We start from the raw sequence: 21256 nt of genomic DNA on the forward strand, positions 1-21256 counted from the left end.
GTCAAAGCTTGCATTTGATTAGCCGTAACTTAAAGTTGCTTCTCCATAAGGAATACATGGGAATCTGTAAATACTTGTTCATCATATTTTTTACAGATCGTATCTAGCCTTATAATCAACTTAAAAAAACAACAGCTCCCACTTGCAACAATTCGTACTCTGATGCGAAACCGTCGTTCTTCGCCTTAAATTAACACAAGTTGTACGCAGTTTTGATACACCATATTTTATTTTCTGTGTCCATGAATCTCGAAATATAAGAATGAAGATGAAGTAAACGAAGCAAAGAATGCATTTTTTTTTGGAGGGGGGATGTATCTACTCATTTTGAAGAGCTCTATTTTAAGTCTGATCGACGTAGGGTAAACCACCTTATTATTGCCAACCCTCCAGTTATTGGCACTGAAGCGATATTAAGAATTTATAAGAAGTTGGGAACACGGTTCAAGGCTATGTGACACCTCTATCTAGAAGAAAATTAGATTTTACGTTCAAACCCGTGTGAAGTGCCAATAACTAGGTCATTTACTGTATTTTTTTAAAGTGGATTGGAGATATGCGATTCCAATTTAACATGAAGAGGGGGACTTCAAATAAAGCTCTTCTAATGAGTGGTTACGTTAAAAGAACACGTTTTTTGAATTACGTACCTCTTCTCGTACGACGATATACCGGGTGTTCCATAAATAATTGAGGGGTTACAAAAATGTATTGCAAGTAAACTATATTGAACGTTAATGAAACCAGTCCAGAACGATTGAGGCTTGTTAAGGGTTGACAGGAGCTGAAAAAATCTGAAATCTAAAATTGAAAAATTACACCACCTTAGAATTCCTTATAGAACACTGATGTGAATTTTCGTGTAGTATGCTTTCACTGCTGTCCAGATATTATCAATAGTTTTTTTAATAGACGCACGTAATCGCAAAATTATTGAGAATATCTAGATACTAGTGAAGGCAAACTACACGAAAATTCACATCAGTGTTCTAAAAGGAATTCTAAGCTGATGTAATTTTTCAATTTTAGGAATATCAAAGCGGTTTTTCGAATGGAGAGGAAAATTTGAAAGGTTCAGACGAGCCTTAAGCTGAGAGTTCACATCCCTGCCGCCAGGCGACACTCAAATCACCCACTTCACTCAGTGTTTTGGGCAATGTTTTCGTCCCCAAGATCACCGGACCTTACACCATGTGACTTCTTTTTGTGTGGTTTCATCAAAGATTGGGAATTCGTCCTGCCGATGCCGCGTCATGTCGCAGCGATAGACACTATTTGAATTTGAATTTAAAATTTTGGGTGCGTTAGCACTTAGGCTATTTTGCACCCGTCACTTTATACGGGGTCTTGCTCCTTACCTGAACTAAAATATAACTATAATAACATAACTAACGTTGGAAGACTAAAATATTCTGACTTAGGTTAACAGAACTAAAATAAGCATTACTATAATGTGTTGTAACTAACTAACTAACTAACTACCTAACTCTCTAGCCTTCTTAAACCCGAAGGTTCATTGCTGCAGCAACACAGGCCTTCCATCTGTCCCTATCTTGAGCAAGATCTATATACTCTTTTCCATCCCTACCGATTTCCTTTAGGCCCATCTCAACGTTGTCCCTCCATCTTCATCTTGGCCTTCCTACAGGTCTCTTACCATCAGGTTTCCCAACAAGAATCCTGTGAACTCCTCTTTCTTCTCCCATTCGTGTCACATGGCCTGCCCACCTAAGTCTTCTTGATTTAATCATTGTAATAATATCTGGACATGAATACAAATTATGTAACCTTCTCCACTCACCTGTCTCCTCATCCCTTTTAGGTCCAAATATTTTCGTAACTAAAATATTAAAATATTCCGACTTTGGTTAAAAGCTGAGGCTGTAAAGAGGCACTCAGCACACGTAAGGCAAAGACACAGGACAGCACACAGACCCTCTTTCGTCTGCAAAATGCAGTCCAGGGTGTACTACGTGGAAGTGAGGTTGACAATTGGGTGAACTACGTGGAAGCTCGCCCCGATGGACACTATCGACAGGCCCGTGTTGATACGAGTGTGGCACACATTGTCACCCGTGGTGCACACATTGAATATTTGTAGGTGTCAAATAAAAACTATTTGAGTTTCTGTTTCATTCTGGACTGGTTTCATTAACGTAAGTTCAATACTTTACTTGCAAGAAATTTTTGGAACCCCTCAATTATGTTACTCGCCTGGCCCCCACACTTTACATCCGCACTCGAGGTTCGGTACTCGGCTCTGATTTGTCTAGGGCAATGCACGCAGGGCCGGATTAAGACGAAATTGGGCCTGATGCTTCATACCGTCTATTTTTTCTATACAACTAACTTTCAAGGTGAAAAATTTAGTAAGATTTATTTTCAGGTTAATATAGCAAGAGAAAACTGTACAGCTTTCGAAAAATTCTCGTCTGTTTTCATGTGGGCCTATTTCAGGAATGGGTCTAATGCTGCAGCATCAATAGCACCCACCTTAATCCGGCCCTGAATGCACGTGGGTTGCAACATAATTATATAATAAACTACAAAATACCAAGAGACAACGGATAACCTTTGCGAAACCTTTTTGATCAGGGGGATAAATTACCTTGTCCAGCAAGTGTGAAATTAAAAACATACATTTTTGGATATTTTCTAAAGTTTAATTAACGTAAATTTAAATGTATACAAGTCGTATCCGAACGTTAATTTCTCTTAATTTTGATGTTGGAAATATCTATTGTTTGTACCTGGATGCTTTACATTTCATGAATTACATCTGGAGTCCGCTTGTCACAAGGTAGACTCGCGTTACTCCAAGAAACGTCTTAACAGGCGCGAGGTCGCCCGACGTGTACATTTCTCAACACTCCACTGTGACAAGGCACTAGGCTGCCCGGCGCACCGTAATTACTTCCAAATAACATCCAGTACAAACTATCTTTTACCTGTAAATCCGACACCAAGGCACTAGCCTGCCTGGCAATCCAGTTCCTTCCAGCATCCGTTACGGGAGATCCGTGCTCCGATCCGAGCTGACCGAAGCAAAAACAGCCTCTCCCTTCCAAGTCACAGTTCCAACAGTTGGTTGACGTCTGTTGCCAACGGCCCTTCTTTCAAAAGTTTTGATCTTTAACAGCTAAAAACGCCCGCTTTGTTCCAAGGGCAACAATTATTTATGAAACACCCGGTATATTCCGCATGGGACTCTATACAATATCTTCGGGACTACATCCTGAGTCGACCATTCAACATGGTGGTCACCGAGGCGGCTACGAATGCAATAGCGGTGCCAGAAAGGGCAGAAATGTGACACACAAGAACCCTTGACGAATTCTTCTGTGATACTCTTATGTAGACAACCACGCCTGCCTTCGCTGTTGTCTCCCAATGAGGCTTGTATTGCAAATACTTTTCCGTTCATCGGTTTTATCGACGGCTTCTGTTCCTTTGGTGTCTCGGTCGCCGAAATTGAAATTGGTATTTGATATCAGTGACGTCATGTGTTGGTGGCGTGGTCGAGGATCTTTTATTGGCTACATCCGTTTTCCCATCCTTTAGTCGGCAATTGGCGGCCAAGCAGTGCGAGATAGCTTCCAATGTGTTGTACGTGTTTTGCATGAGGCTTTTTCCTTTCGCACGTGGTTGGAGTGTCGATGCTGGGCGTTTGACCCTGCCACTGTACACATCACACACATCGTTGCCCGGCCTTAGATGGAAGGCTGCAACGTCATACCTAACTGACGAGCTTCGAAACTTAAGGCCAGGAGGAACAGTTTCGGTGGAAAGACCCTAAACCGCTTTTACCCCGCGACGAGCTGGATGGTTGTTAGAGGGGAAGAAAAACATTACGCTTGTGGGAGCATTAGTTTACTTGTTCTCTTGGGAATACCAAACTTCCGATGGCGTAGAAAAAAGCATGAACGCAAAGAGAACACATTGAAAATTTTATTTGTCATCGGAAAAGTCTAAAACTTCCATTTGATTGATTAGCGTAACGTCTTCATGAGAAATGCATGGGATTCTGAAAATTATTTTTCAAACATCGTCTCTAGCTTAATAATCAACTTGAAAAACCGCTTCTACTTGCAACTTGGGGAGAAATTCATTGCGATATTGCAATAAATGCACGTCTGGTGCGAAACTGTCACTTTGCTTAACCTCGTGAAGTGCGTGTCGTACTCGGGATGGGCGGATCCTGATCTTTCAACGCCAGGAGCCGGGATTCGCTGGTACAGTTCCGCTACCGAGTCTGTTGTCTGCGACCCGTTGTTGCCAAACGTATGTCCGGTGCACGCATCCCGACTGACAGTTCTGCAGCAAACTCCCTGAATGGGGCTGGCAAGTAAGATAGTTTCTCATCCCGTGCTCTCTTAGTGTTAGGCGATCTCGCTTATCGCACGAAACTAACACCTTTTTGGTCAATCCCCGCCCTTCGTCTTCTGCCGTAAGCGCGGAATGCTGTCGTTAGGTTAGGCTTGCTGTTTTTCGTGGCTCGGCGATTGATTGATTGATTTAGTTTATTTTACTTCGCGTTTTGTGCCTCTTGGCTAATTTGCGAAGCTAGAGATGAGTGATGAAATGATGAAATTGATGAATGGACATTCACGAACAACCAAGCCCGAGCGGGATTCGAACCCGGGACCCTTGGCGTCGCAGTGCGATGTGCTAACCACTCGGTCCTGGCTCGGCGAGAAATACCGTGCGTCCATTTCGATCTGCAGCCGAGAGATCGGGAGAAGCGTGGCGGGCGGCGCTGGCGGAGATGCCGACATTTGCGGCCTGTAATGCTCGCTTATTTTTACGGACATATCCAGACATTTATATAAATATTGCAAAACGAGCACTAACCTGGGTTATAATTCATCATCTGTAATTCATCCAAGTTCTGCAATTATATACACAAAAAAATACGCTTTAGAAGTGACGATAAGAGTCACAGATAATAAAATATTTTAATCATAGTTTTGACCAGCAACGTCCTGCTTAAGTTTATATCCTTGAAAGAGTTTTGTGTCGATGGGGATCGTTTGGAGGTTTCGAATGTGCAACACTGTATCAAGATTACGCTGCCGACGAAACCATTAAAAGTCAATGGTTTTCGTGAGCTTCCTCGATGAACTCGATGAAATTGGGACAGCGTTAGAAAGTTATCCAAACAAACCTCTACGCCGTGTTTCACAGGAGATGGGAGTGTCAAAATCATCAGCACATACAGCCACTAAGCTACTAAAATTAAAACCATACTCTTATAACACAGGTTAGTGCTCGTTTTGCAATATTTATATAAATGTCTGCATATGTCCATAAAAATAAGCGGGCATTTCAGGCCGCAAATGTCGGCATCTCCGTCAGCGCCGCCCGCCACGCTTCTCCCGATCTCTCGGCTGCAGATCGAAATGGACGCACGGTATATTATTTGTGCTAAGAGGCCTAAATCGAACAAGCTTAACCTAACAACGAAAGCATTTAGGCTAATATCAGGAGACGAAAGGGGTTTAGACCAAGAAGGTGTAGACCCCCGTTAAGGTGACAACGGGGCCAGATTCGTCTGGCGTAGATAACCGAGCTCTGATTGGTGGATAAATCACGTGTTGTCTCCACAGTACTGTCAGTGGACGGAAGCACTCGCGTGAATGCTGGTAAGGCCTGTTGGGAGACGACAGACCACTCGGCCGCGGGAACGCACCAGAATAATCTTTCTTACCTGTCGTGGCTACCACCAGCTATAGCTGGACCACAGACCAAAGAACCTGCGTCTCCTGTGCATAGTACTCGCGCGTGTAGTTGAGGGGCAGAGTGGAGCAGGTTCCTTATGGACCAAGTAGAACGGATGGAGAAAAAGATGCGCGAAGGCTTTTGGCAGAAGGTTCTTTTGTTTGGGGTTGCTCTATAGGATGCCTCTCCGATAATGTCATCGCCATGTAATCAAGAGGTTTCAGGTTCAATACCCGCTAGTTGGGATCCAACTTTAAACTGTATATCCAGTCCCGTTGCATAAGATGGTAAACTATATATCCAGTCCCGTTGCGTAAGATGGACTTGAACCCAAATCTCAAATTCAGAATGCAGCTAGTAATTACATACACAGAAGCCAACTTGTGCAAAAATCGACTTCCTTATAAGTGAAAAAAAAATGAAAGGGTTAATGACGAAAACTTGAATGTTGGAGCGGACCTCCTTGACACTGACGTATTTTTCTTTACCGTCAACTTGTCACGTTCTTGCTGTTTCAAGGCGAAATGCACATTTCTCTGGTAAAAGTCTTCTCGCGCTAGGAAAATAAGGGAAGAGAGCTTGCCAGGAGCAATTTATTGGGATTGCAGAACTCTCCAGAATGTTGCCCAAACAATGAAGGTTAGAGTAGAGGCAGGGAGGAAATGTTCCTAGAAAAAACAACAACTTAGTACCACATTGAAACTTTCTCGTGAGAGAATTTTGCCATTAATGGAGCCTCGCAGGCTCTTACGGTGTGCAACTCGTTATTTCTAATTTTTAAAAAAACAAACCAACAATACAGTATGTATAGATAGGGTTTGTCCGGAAAGTAATGAGATTGGTCACCGCACGGCGCTCCAGTCGCCAACAGCGCGTCCGCCACGAGTGGGATTGGTGGTGTTGGTTCTGGGGGGGGGGGGTAATAGCTAACCAACGCTACCCGGATCAGTCGCTTCCGAAGTCTGGTAGAGTAAGGGTCGCTTATCGCGCGAACCGTGTTTAAAAACGACGTAGAGATTTTTTTGGAAGCTCAAAATGCAGCGTTCGCTTGAGCAACGATACGCCATTAAATTTTGCTTCAAGCTTGGAAAAACAGCTGCAGTTACGTTCATCATGTTTAAGGAGGCCTACCAGGACCAAGCCGTATCAAGAGCCCAGGTTTTCCGTTGGCATGGAGATGTCAAGCAAGCGCCAAAGTTCGGAGTGGCACACCAAGGAGTCCCCGCGCCCCAAAAATGCAAGAATGTCAAAGTCCAGGATCAAGACAATGCTCATTGTCTTCTTTGACAAGAAAGTGGTGGTACACAAATAATTTCTGCCTCAAGGGAAGACTTGTCAACGCCGCTTACTACGTGGAAGTCCTCAAACGCCTGCGAGACAGTCAATCGGGTCCGACCGGAGAGTACCAAATGCTGAAAGCTCCATCACGATAACGCGCCGAGTCACACCGCGTTCGTTGTGACGTCATTACTGGGTAGAATCGGTGTTGCCGCAGAAATGTACAGTCCCGACATGAGCCCAGCGGACTTTTTTCTATTCCCCAAGCTCAAAACAAGCTTGAAAGGTCGCCGTTTTGACGATGTTTTGGCCATCCATGCAGCAACGACGTTTGTTCTGAGGGGGTTGTCGGAAGCTGACTTCCAGGAGGCGTACGCTGCTTGGAAATCGCTCTGGCAGCGGTGTGTCGATATCTACTTTGAAGAATTTTAACAAGTACCAATTGGATCAACAAATGTTATTTCCTGGACCCAGTCTCATCACTTTCCGGACAAACCCTGTATTATGCAAGCAAGAATTATATTTCGTAAATTGTCAGCGTTTCAATGCTCCGATATTTACTTCTCGGCTGAACCTTTTGACCAACTCCAGGGCAGCTATTTTTTTCGAATCTAAAAACTGGTATGATGTTACAAAATCTGAAAATTACATCTTAGAATTCCTTCTAAAGCATTCACCCGAATCTTCGTGTGGTTTTCTTTCAGTAGTTTCTTGGCTACGTAAATCTATTAAACTATTTATAATATCTAGACAACAACGAAAGCAAACCACACGAAGATTCACTTGAATGTTCTAGAAGAAATTCTAAGCATCACGTCCATGGAGTGTCTGTGTTGGAATCCTGGCCATCGTTGCAATTAGCAAAAGTGGTAGAAAATCGATGATTTTCCCCCTCCAGAATTGATCTTGGATAATGCAGCATAAATAAAATTTATTCACGAAGTAACCTGAAATTTATAACTGGTTTGTCTGTGAGGAATATAATATGATTAACTTTTATTTATTACAAATGTATTTTGTTTATACAAATACGGTACTTATATGCGCTGTTATTATGACAGGATTCTTGTTGTCTAATGCAACGTATTGAATTCTGACGAAGTAGTATCAAAATGATGATACCTGATGTTTCCTTTTTAATTGATATGATGCAGTTTGTATCATGTATGGAATATTGCAGCCCCGTAGCTAAATTCTGTGAAGCAAACCCCGCATAACGAAGGAGAAAGTGAGAGCGCGAATTGGCAGTTACCTGTAGTCATCCCCCCCCCCCCCCTTCACGAGTTCATTGGTCGAATCCTCTCGAGTCGCCACTTGCGCACGCTTCAGATATACCCGGGACAGTGTATGCATATTTTGGCGCCCTAGGCAGGATTGCGGCATGCTCCCTTCCTCCCTACGCACTACGAATCACCGGCATTTTTTTTTGTACGTTCTTCAATATTTTCTTGTGACGTGCTTTGTGATATTTTTACTTCCTCCAAAAATGAAGAAAATCTCAACAAGGCGAGGAGATACAGTTACGCACCGCACCGTGTGTGCATTTATTTGAATATCGTCGGAAGAGAAACGTGGGGGTACAAGAGAGTATGAATTTCTCCACATGTGGCAGGTCGAAGCGTTTTTCAAAGTTGATTATTAAGCTAGATACGACCTGTAGAACATAACTATTAAGAATTTTCGGAATCCCATGTATTCCTTATCGGGAATCAACTTCAGCATCAAATTACGACTATCAAATTGGAGTTTCGACTTTCCTGCTGGGCAATCACTTTTTCTAACTGCCCTCTTCCCGTTGATATAATTTTCTATTCCATCGGAAGTTTGATATTCCAAAGATAACAAATAAAAAATTACTCCCATATGCCGAGTGCATTTCTCCTTGCCTCCTGGCAGTGTTGCCAAACCTGGTACGCATAAGAGAGCTAAATTTAATCTTAAATGGACTTAAAACTGACTTTCAAGGAGATAGATTTACGAGGTTCTTCCTAGGGTAATGTTCGTTGTCAAAGGGGTAGGGCGCTGTTATTATCGTTAACTCTAAATTGATGACAATTTATTCTTATTTTTCACCATCTAGATCCGGCAGCATCACCCATCTCATGGTTGTACGAAATCGATTTGGTTGATTGGTTGATTTGTTGTTTGAAGTCCACTTTATGCACAGTAAGGCTAATCGGGACTGGACCTACAGTTTAAAGTGGGATCCGAACCACTTGTGCCTCCACAGGGTATCGAACCCGTGACCCCTTGATTACAAGGCGAAGACGCTACCACTGCGCCATCGGGGAGGCCCGTGTACGAAATCGAAAATAAAGGATTCCCTAATAACAATATTATACCAATTTCACGTCAACACGGTGCTATAAAAATAAGTAGCTAGTGATATAGAATGGGGTGGGGCGATGCAGCCAATATAACAATATCACGTGTCGTGCAAAATGTATAATCATGGCAAAAGTTGGTCTATGTGGACCTGAACCAGTGACGGTATCATAGTGAGTCATGGGGACGGGCGCCCCAATTCACAGGCAAATGTGTGCACGCAAGAGCCAGATCTGGTTCCAGAAGAGCTAAGTTGACAACACTGACTCGGAGGGAAGTGCCGGGCGGAGACTGTCCCGCATGCCCTTAGCTATACTTAAAGATTCAGTGTTTGCATTTCTGACTTAAAAAAAAAAAAAAAAAAAAGTTTAGAATATTTTAGATATGTCTTACTGTCTGAAGAACATATTTAACAACGTATAATTACCACTACTTTGGGAGACAAAATCCAGTAGTGTGTTACCAGAATGTAAATGTAAAAAAATCAAACAGTAAAACCTCGTTAATCAGGACAAATGGGGGGGGGAAGTTGACCGGTTTAACGAAAGTCCGGATTAACTGAAAACCTGAAAGAACAGCAGAAACTGCATTAAAACTCCGTTTATAGCAACAACACACGTTTATTATGGTGCATTTAAAATGCATTCCTGTGTCAATGCGGCTTTTTCCCGAAAGTCTGCGGGAAACAGAATTTAATCAGTGGTTGATTCTCTTTTCTTTGGGAAGTTCTCCCATTGACGTTGGATGTACGTATTTTTAGCCGTTACGGAGCAATATGACGAATGCTATTGTTGACTTCTAGCCACATTTAAAACCTTTTCATTTACTGTAATACAATGTGCAGTATGTTCTCAGTAGATAAAAGTTTATTTAAGAATATTGAGCCCTGTTTGAAAGAAAGTAACATCGTTATAAGCTATGCATTACACATTATTGTAAGTAACGTTTACCAAAAAAATATTTGTTGCCCCCCCCCCTTTAAGAAAAAGAAACTTTGACTGGCGCTCTAGGCTTCAGCCCCCCACCCTGGAAGATTGGTCGAATTAGATTTATTTTACGTCATGCATGGAAGAAAATAGCATTATTTTCACGCAAGTGTGAAGCAAAACTGTATTTATTTCTCACGTTGCCCGCAATAATGTTTTTTTTTTTTGTTTTCTTTACAGGAATTCTATGAGCACACGGAAGTGTTATGGAAAGACAGAGGCGTGCAAGCGTGTTACGAAAGATCAAATGAATATCAACTCATTGACTGTGCAAAATAGTAAGTATAAGTTTTTGTGAAATTTCTATTCCAATTCTCTTTTCCGTTTGCGACAACGTGGTTCTAATTTTAGCGTTGCCCATAATGCGGAGCACTTAGCGACTCGCTTCGTGAGCCAAATCATGAAGTCTGAAGGAAGCCGCCAGGAATGCTTCGCTGTATGCGAATTTCCTTATATTCTGGGTGCGCCAAAATTAGCATCGTCGCTGCTGACACATGCACTGTGTCCAGATATGTTAGGGCGTCCAAAAAGTGCATGTCGAAAGTTGTAACTTTCTATGGTATAAACACAGGGTTCGTCTAATGCAGTAAAACGCGCCTGTTTGTGGAGGGTAATTTTGTCTAGGTTACAAAATTGATCTTTTGGCTTTACAGACCCATTTGTCGATTCATCTATTTCATTTTTTTAGACACTTACCCCCGTTTTTTTTTTAAGGATTCATGTTACACTGGATAAGTTACCAGGCCGTCTTTGTTCCGGGTTTGATACACCACCTGGTCAGGGATTTATCCAGAATTTTCCATTGGGTGGGGGGGTGACGTTAAATTTTGAGCCAAAATGGCCATGAATTAGGCTTCTGCGGAAAATGTAGGGGGTGTTGAGGAAATTTTGGGCGCGGTTGTTGGGGAACTGGACAAATCACTGGACCTGGGCATCGATTTTTTTGCTGTCACGTAATCAGTTTCATCTAATTAGAGCATTCCCTGACATTCGCTACGAGACTCGGCTGCAAGCGGCCCGGCGTTAGCGCTTGTCTTTCCCGGTGAACGGGTCCGCGACAGTCGCACGCTGCAGTGTGTTTTTTCGCTCTCTTTCCCTTTCTGTTCACGTTGCAGACTGACGCCAGTATAATCCTCCCTCGGAAGTTGTGTTGTGTCCGTGTGTTGAAGATTGTGGCTTAATATGGCACCACAAAAGTTTACATTACAACAAAGGATTTATCTTGTCGAGTGTTACTTCGGAAAGAGGAATTGTGGAGAAGTGCGACGACGTTTTGCAACGAAATTTCCTGTGTTCCCGTTCCACATAGGACCACTATATTAAACCTCGTAAAAAGGTGTAGAGTAACAGGGTCTGTTCTGAATAAAAGTGGAAAGAAAAATGGGGAATAAAGTATACAAAGACAATCCGCACACCATCCGTGAGTTAAAAGAGAGTATTGTACGAGAAATCGGGAGAATTACTGTAGACGAACTTGCACGTGTTAATGCCAATTTCCTTCGGAGATGCCAGGAATGTGTTGCAGCAGAGGGGCATCATTTTCAACACCTTCTGTAGTCAAGGTTAGTACACAATATGAAAACTGTAATTTTAATAGCCGATTCTAGCTGTCGCGGACCCGTTCACCGGGAAATACAAGCGCTGATGCGGGCCACTTACCCCCGAATCTAGTAGGTAATGCTCTTATTAGTATTACCATGAACTGCAACTGTACGAAAAAATGCTACATCATTTCGGATGTTACAGCATACTCTTGGGCATATTCATACATAAAGGGCAACCTGTCTTGAACCCTGGACTGCATTTTGCAAACTAAGGAGAGTCTGGATTTGTTGTACTTATGCTGCGGTTGTGATCAATTTCGTCTTACCATCATACCTCATCGTCGGGAATAGTTAAAAGTTGCAGAAAAGCGACGTAAAATAACCAGATAGCACTTTATTTTAGCACTTCGCGAAGCGTACCAATCAAAAGCGAGGTCGCGGGTTCGAGTCCCGGCATGGGCGTTCTTTGAGTGTGTCCCTTTATTGATTTGATCATATCATCATCATATCCTGATATTCGCGATAAGCCAAAAATGGTAGTAATCCGAAGTATTGATTGATTTATTTGGTTTATTTTACTTCACTTTTCTGCTCGAACCCGAGACCTCTGGTGTCGTAGCACGTTGTGCTAACCACTCTGCCACAGAGGTCGGCAGAAGTGCGATGAAAGAAACAAATCAATGAATCGATCAGAAGCGAGATCTGCACCACGAGCCGAAGATGCCAGTCAGAAGTATTCCGAGACAACCCGCAAACGTTGTAGTTTTATCTGACGCTACTTAATTTCCTCAAACGAACGTTTTCAACATTGGGCCCATTCGCTGTGTGGTTACTTGAAGCCCACGTGATGTATTTTCCCAGTCGCAAGCAACAAGTTTCGGCCAACATGCTGAAATAATCCGTCCCCAACGCGACCACGGACCTCTCGGAATCGCATCGCTTGCTCTTCTGTATGGCCGAGCTAACGTGTAAATCACGAATCTCCTCTGAACGGGCGAGGGATCGATTTCTGATTGAGGCCTTATCCTCGCCTGATCCTGGCTGGAAAGGAGTGGCCGAGACGAGGCCCCACCCATCTGCATCACGTGATCGCCTCCCGTCCCGCGCTTCCGTCAGGCTCGCAATTTTGTGTCCCCGAGTCTGCTCATGAATGGAATTTATGTAAATGGAGGTTCTGGGTTCGACCAGGGGCGGCTTACGGGCCGTGCGACGCGGGACCCTCCTCGAGAGCATCAGAACTTTAATTTTGATTATATAAACGTTGATATATGTTTCAAAAGATACCAGATATTTGATATTGGAAACGAGAACACAGGATGGAAAGAGAAGTTTCATAAAAATAACACAGGTGGCAGCACAAGATGAAAGAGTAGATATAAATTGTTGGAGGATAAATATCGATTTACTGAAAGTAAAAATATGCTAGAAAGATGTAAAACAGATAAAGCTATGAATAAAAAGTAGATAATAGATGGAAAGGATAATACGAATGGTTTTAATCATTTAACAAGTTCAAGCCTATAGTCAATTGTTAAGCAAACTCATACGTAAAAAGAAGCTATCAAACTAAACGGAAAATTTGACTATATAAACATATTTTTTTTTTTTGTATTTTGTTACGTACCCAATAGGACCAAGTAATGTAAATAGTTTGCCAAAGAAGAATAGAGATGGCAGCACCAGGCGTGCAGGGTTAAGACTTGGCATAATATATGTGAATAACTTTATAAATAAGAACAAAGCAAATTGGAAAGATGAAAAACAATAGAATATATTATAAGAAGACAAAGAATAAATATGAAAGAAGTAAATTAATATATATATCTTATAAATGAAATCAATGCACATGTAAGTTAATATGAAAATTAAGGAAGTCAAAGCACTGATACAAGTTTGTGTCTTTGAACAGATATTGCATCTGTTTCGTTGATTTACCATTCCCGTAGCGGAAATTTTGTTTACATCAGTGGCGAGCGCGTTCTGATCGACGCCCCACAGCACTTTTTGGTTGCGCGGTTTAACCGTAGCACCTACTTGGATGCGCATGTCAATCGGCTGCACCAAGTATACACTCTGTTGTACCTAGTTAGTGGTGGCGCGTTCCCGAGGGAGGATATTAGTATTATTCCCAAAGCTTAAAGGAAAAGGTTGGAAAAGTATAAAGGAATTCGTTAAATAGTCAAAACCTAAATTGAAATTAAGAGGGAAGTCCAGATCCTCCATATTGAGAAGGAAGTCCAGATCCTCCACATTGAGAAGGAAGTCACGATCCAGATCTGCCCATTATGAAGGAAGTACAAATAAAAGAATATTGAGATGAAAATTGACTGTAAACAAGAAAATTATAGAAGAATGTAGCTTATCATGTAAAATTCTTACTCCATGTATCCTGTGTTTAAATAATATATTCGTTTAAACGTCTCCATTGGAAGGCATCCTGTCTGGGTTCGTTGTCTACAAAGAACCCTACCCTGTAGATAAGCTAGCTGAGTTTTAAGATTAAGGTTTATGAACCTTTGCACCAAATGAAGGTAGCAATTTATTTTGAACAACGTTGAATAATATTTATTCTCTTGAATAACAGCAGTAGTTCAACACTTAAACTCCGTTGCCGTCATGTAAAAGCAGCACAGAAACCTGGGAAGTCAGAGAACCTATTTTGCCAAAATAAGTGGAAGGATTGCAACGAATCCTTGTTCCTAGTTGCGGCACCGATCAGCGTGGAGATAGTCTCCTCATGGCAGAAAGCGGCTACCACAGGATGCACTGCGATCACGAATGACACGCGTGACAGTCTTGGACAATGGCGGTCCTTCTTGTGTGAGGATTATTTCCGGCTCCCAGAATCGTGGGCGGCGAGTTCTTGGTATTGCAACATTCCCTGTAAAGATAGTCAATGGATTTCTCATCTCCTCTCGTGAAACATTTTCAAATTCAGCAGCTGCAGTCGATTTGCAAATGAACAAAGCTATATATGGAAATTTTTCAGCTGTAGAAATTCACATTGCTAAACCAATCAAGAACAGAAGGAAATATCTCCTTTGTGTCAATCCATAGGAAGTGGTCCAGCACATAGGCGTCGGCGGAAATTGTTGCAGGAGGGAGGGAAAAGTTAAATAGTACAGAGCATTCCCTGACATTTGCTACGAGACTCGGCGACAAGCGGCCCGGCAACAGCGCTTGTCTTTCCCGGTGAACGGGTCCGCGACAGTCGCACGCTACAGTCTCTTTCTTTTCGCTCTCTTTCCCTTTCTGTTGACGTTGTCGTCTACTGTAATTCTCCAGATTTCTCTTACAATACTCTCTTTTAACTCTCGGATGGTGTGCGGATTGTCTTTGTATACTTTATTTTTTAGATTTCCCCATTTTTCTTTACACTTTTATTCAGAACTGTCCCTTTTAATCTAAACATTTTTACAAGGTTTAATATAGTGGCCCTATGTGGAACGAGAACACCAGGAAATTTCGTTGCAAAACGTCGTCGCACTTCTCCACAATTCCTCTTTCCGAAACACTCGACAAGATAAATCCGTTGTTGTAAACTTTTGTGGTGCCATATTAAGCCACAATCTCCAACACACGGACACGACATAACTTCCGAGGAGGATTATACTGGCGTCAGTCTGCAACGTCAACAGAAAGGGAAAGAGAGCGAAGGCAGGGAGAGCGGGGAAAAAAAAAAACAGACTGTAGCGTGCGACTGTCGCGGAAAGACCAAGCGCTGACGCCGGGCCGCTTGAAGCCGAGTCTCGTAGCTAATGCCAGGGAATGCTCTGTATATAACCGTTTTTGGGTACATTGGAATCAGAGGCGTCCGGTCATCGGCAGATGCGGCGATGACTTAGCAAAAGAATAAAAATACCGCATTTTAAAAGATTTTAGAGAAGTAAAAAATAAGCCAGAATATTCTCATATTTGTGCGAAATAAGCCAAGCGACACCATGAAACGGCTAGAAATACGCAAGGGATTCGCTAAGTTTAGCGCATCGAAATTAGAGCCCAGTACTATTCCCTGTGGCCAACACTCGCGCTACGTGTTTAATATTGTGTTCGCTGGCCCAGGTCATCGCAGAAAATGTGCGAATCTCTATATCTGCTCGGAGGACACCCGACGACCGCTTGAAGGTCTGGTCATAAAAGGCCCTTTTCTTTTTTCAGCTCCCATGTTTACGGCAGGGTTTCTCTGACGTCATCAGGATTAAAAATTTTCCGAGTGCTATTTCCATCATTGTAAACCATGCAATGCAATGATCTAATACACTCAATTAGTGATGTAGTCAGTGAAAAAAAAACAAATAGACTGAAAAATTCAGACTTTCTTTCAATTTTGTTAGACGAACCATCTAATGTTAACAGTAGGTCTCAATTGTCAACTGTCTTGAGATCTCTGCATGAGGAGGAAGATTTATTGGTTTTACTGATGTGAGTACCGATTGTATATCCGACGGGTTATGTCAGGGCATTTAGCTGATTTACCAAAGAAGGTCCAGAACGGGTACCCGAAGGCGTTAGTTACGCATTGCTACGCGCAAGTATAGATATAGTGCTGTCCCAGGGAATGAATGAAATACCATGTATTCTTATCCACTTTGCCACAGAAGATCGTTAAAAGAAAACTAAATCACGCTTAGTTAACACAGTTGAACAGTACAGGGAGCCAATAATTGACTTTTTTTCCTAATATTTGGTAACAACTGAAATGGACCGAGCAGGTGCGCACAGCGTATGGATTTGTGCACTTTTGGCAATGCTTTCAAAGAATAGTTTTACTGAAGACATTTTCTCCTTTGATGAAAAGTTTCTCTCGGTTCATCGACCAGGTGAGTTATGGAGAAGATTCCAAGCTATCGAAAGCTTGGAGTATTTTTGGCGTTTAGTGAGGTTAAATATTGTGCCCCTCCTCTTCCAGGTTGGAAAGATCAACCCTGACCTTTGACAAGTCTTGGGATGACTACGTAAAAATGTCACGCTTCGCCACTGATTGGAATCGCAAAGAGTTAATACAGGGTGACAATTAATGAACTATATGAAATAAAACCGTCACAATTTCTGAACGGTTCGCGTGATGACGTCCAAACTGCGTGGCTGGCCACAGGGCATGATGGGAATTCGTATGCGTATGCGCACGCAACGTGCCATTTGCAAGTGAAAATGTCACGGTACAGCGTGCAGGAGCGTACATCACTTGTGAAGGACTATTATGCGAGCAATAACAGTCCGATTGCGGTGTGCAGGTGTACAGAAATAACCCCAAAACCATTGCCGAGCTGAAAACTGCCATTCAGGAGGTCATCGACAGCATCGATGTTTCGACACTTCAGCGGGTCATGCAGAATTTTGCTGTTCGTCTGCCCCACATCATCGCCAGAGATGGCAGACATATCGAACATGTCTTAACCTAAATCCGAATGTCTGTAGTGCCGTTTACATGTGCAATACAGTTTGTGTACTACGTGGTTTGTCACTAATTTCCGTTTTATTTCATATAGTTCATTAATTGTCACCCTGTATTTAGGCGTGTGTGGGGTTTGAGAGGCAGTAAGGTTCAAATAGGAAAAGAAAAACATCTCTTGTACCCTTCAATTTTTGGAAAGTTCGCCTTAAATTTTATCATGGTCCTTGAGTGGCTACCCTGTTAATAAATTAAATGTTTTAAGATCATATTTCAAAATGTGTAGCTTTATTAGCGTGTATTTGTCGAGATGAAAAAAAAAAAGCTGGGTCCAGAGAAAAAGAGGCGACGCCTGAATTAGCCTAGTTGTTTATTTTCTACCCCTGCGTCCAGCCATGCTTTCGAGCTCAACCCACTTCCTCGCGCGAGTAGTAATGGGGTTCCGTGTTCGATTACTGGTGGAGGATTTAATGAGCGGTTCCCGTTGATGTTCATAAACCGAGGCGTGGATGATTCGTATTTGCAGCTAATAGTCACACGCTTTGGTAGCCTCGTGTGTTCCTGCCGCAGCGGTTTGTGCTTCACTAAATATTTTACGGCCGAAGCGACACGACTCGTTGGCTCTTCTCATTAACTGTAGACCAGTGGTTCCTGAGAAGGGGTGCGATGAGAGGGGCGACTCTTTTCACTCGTTGCTTGTCCATGCTGGGATAATAAATAGTTTTATAAGTGACGTGATAGGGGAACGGCTATATTACACACATTCGCTCACTGAAAATAAATATGGGCTACCGAAATGCATTTGAAATCTGGACATATTTTCACAGTTCTCTTCAAAGTGGTAGTACAGTCATGGACATTTCTGGGTTGTAGCGATCCTATTGAAACTCAGTGCGTGTCGCTCTGCGCTGAAAGCTCCCTTCGTATTACTCTGGTGGCAGTTGTGTATTTTAGAATTCACAGTAATCTTGTCCCAAAAATAAATTTTCTCTCTCGTTACGTACAATATGTGAACTAATTCGTGCATTTCTTCTGAAGATGTGAAAAAATGTAGTATTAATAAAACGCCAATTGTATATATTGTATTACTATTACATATTAATTGTATAATATGTATTACTATTGCGTATCAGTTCAGAACTAAAAACAGGGAAATATTTTAAACACTGTATAAATAGCGTGTCCTCCGCCGTGCGGTCTAAGGCGCTGGTCTTTGGACTCCGACTGCGGGACGGCATGGTTTCGAGTCTGCCTGGGTTCAGTCTCTAGGTTCTCGGCCTGTGTACAGGATCGGTGTCAACCCACCATCGTGAGGAAATTGGGAAGCTACGAGTGAGTAGCGTGACCCGCTCTCTGATATCTCCTACAACGTCTGAGGGTTTGACGTGCTGACCCCACGTCACCCCATTACCGGTTGAAGAACTCCACAACTCTAGGTAGGATTGTGGGAGGGAGACTGGCAGTCGGGAGATAGGTCATGGCCCTTCCAAGGCTGTCAAGCCACGGTTTGATACAAGTAGCGCACGGTTTCTGACCATGAAAACTCTGAAAAAACGAAACTGAAATTTCATTTTAGGATTCCTGTGAAGACAGGAATTCCTAAAACAATACACATACAAACCTATTACGAGACATAAGTTAACAGTGGAAAACAAACTCGTACGCCTGTGAAAAAGTGGTGTTTTATTAATAACATATTTTTTTTGACATGTTCAGCCTTGGAGACAAGGTGCGAGTTGGTTAACATTTATGCTGTAATTCTGGAGCAGGACTTGTTAAGTGGTGCTTTCGATTATACTCTAAGCATTTCGTTGTTGTATGTGACCTATTTCTAGCACTCAAGTGTAGTACAGTCAACGGCAAAGATAATGGTAGGCAAATTGTCCACTCCTATTTTCATTACCTTTTTTTTTCCTACATCTTGTGTTGTTTTAAGGAATGAAACTATGTTGGTTTGAAGCAGGCTTAAGTCATTATTTCAATTAATTGTCGTCATATTGTGTAATTCAGACCGAATGAAAATGGTGGTGGACAATTCGCCTGCTGTTTCTTTCGCCGTTGGGTGTACAATACTGTATACGAGGGTTATTCTAAAAGTCATGGCAACTGTTTTCTCTTGAAAATGCTGCAAAACTGGCAATTAAAATACACGATGTGTGCAGGCAAATGTGTCGGGGGGTGGGGGTCCGAACGAAGTGTCTCAAAATAAATAATAGGTTACATTAAAATAATTGTAATTAATAATAGCATTAATTAAAATATTGAAATTAATATATTTTTATTACATGAATAGATAAAAAGACTGTATAAGGATAGTGATACAACAGCATGTATTCAGCTTACGTAAGGCTAAGGTCAGCAAAATTTGCAAAAAAAAAAAAAAAAAAAGAGTCGTATGATCCCAATATAATCCTTGGCTTCCAATTAGTTCGGTGGAAATAAATATCCCTCAATTAAACAACAAGTATATTTTCGTTATCTAATTTATTTTATTATTTTCATTATCTAATTTATTTTATTATTTTCATTATTTAATTTTAGTACTTATTAAATCTTTCCGGGGAGGGGGTCCGGATCCCCTGCCCCCCCCCCCAAAAACTCTCCCAAGATTTTAAATTTTCGATCACCATTTTTGTGTCTTAGTAGAAGTTCAAGCAAAAGTTTTGTAGAAATTGGTTCACTCTCACGACTGATCAGACATTCGCATTTATTTCTGATCTTAGGGAAATTAAAGCTCCTAGATTATAGATATTGGTTTTATGTTGGATATATTGTGTCATACTCGCACATATACACACACAATTTCTGTCCTGAAAGCCGGGCGTGAATGAAGGGTATCTGTTAATGTACAAGGGTCGTTCAGCATTGACAGACATTTGAGCATAAAAGAGCGGCGAATAGCTAAACTGCCGGAGGATGTAGCTTAATCCTTCATGAGTATTGCGCATTCCCTCCGATGTAGTTTGCACGTGCGCAGCAGTGTTAGCGATAATGGCGGCAAGTAGTGTCTGTATCTGTGGAACAGCGGTGTATGATCAAATTCCTTGTGAAAGAGAATCTAAAGCCAGCTGAAATGTTGGTAAGATTGCAAGCACAGTATGTGGAACAAACTATGTTACGGGGAGAAGTGTACGGATGATGTCAACAGTTCGGCGAAGAATGATAATTGCTGACGAATAAACCACTTGGATGTGTTCGCCCGACTGGAACATACAAGGCAGTGGTTCCCAAAGTGTACGCCGTGGAGGACTTACGGGGGCGTCACGAAATGTTCCAATATTTTCACTGAAATGACACTTGTTAGCCTACATGTGGCATATTCAATCATTGATGTTATTGTTCAAAATATTTTCTTATTTAGTACTTTTTACACATAAAATGTTTCTGAATTTGTAATATGTGTTAATTTTTTAACTTAAGACAAGCTAACCAACCACACTAACTGAGCGTTGCAAGTGTTTAGATAGACCTAGATTTTGATGTGGGCGCCACAGAAAAATCTTGAAACACTAAGGGCGGCGTGGAACGAAAACGTTTGGGAACCGCTGATATAAGGTGTTACAGAATTCATGTGAATTTTTTGGAGAAAGGGTCGGAATTAATGCCCAGTATTCCTGCAAATTGATGAAGGCTGGTGTACGTAATGCCATTCGTAAGTAAAGACTGGGAATGCTGTCTTATGTCATTCTTCACCATGACAATGCCCGGTCTCACACGGTCAATTTGACAGCAACATCTCTCGGCGAAATGTACTGGGAGGTTTTGTTTCGTGTCTTTACACTCCGGACTTGGCACTCAGTGATTATCAAATTTGTTCGAGCCGCTTGAACATATGCGAGGGAAGATATTGATGACAGATGAGGCACTGACAAAATATATCCGAGGCACTGACAAAATATATCCTGCAACGTCTACGATAGCAATCAACTTTCTTCTATGCCCAAGGACTCCGGGAACCTTACACAATGATGGCACCGGTGCCTGAATGCTCAGGGGGATTCCTTTGAAAAACT

General features: G+C 42.0%; 1 protein-coding gene across 1 annotated transcript in view; it reads left to right on the top strand.

The window, feature by feature from the left end:
* Window positions 1-21256, top strand: part of Galphas (G protein alpha s subunit) — a 111193-nt gene that overhangs the window by 60532 nt on the left and 29405 nt on the right. Inside the window, exon 5 of the mRNA XM_083113480.1 lies at window positions 10488-10585. Coding sequence (XP_082969606.1) covers window positions 10488-10585 — 98 coding nt within the window. The remainder of the gene's footprint in view (window positions 1-10487; window positions 10586-21256) is intronic.

Source organism: Lepisma saccharinum, chromosome 27 (genome assembly GCF_977018435.1).
Source record: "Lepisma saccharinum chromosome 27, izLepSacc3.1, whole genome shotgun sequence".
In the NCBI taxonomy this organism is placed as follows: Eukaryota; Metazoa; Arthropoda; class Insecta; order Zygentoma; family Lepismatidae; genus Lepisma; species Lepisma saccharinum.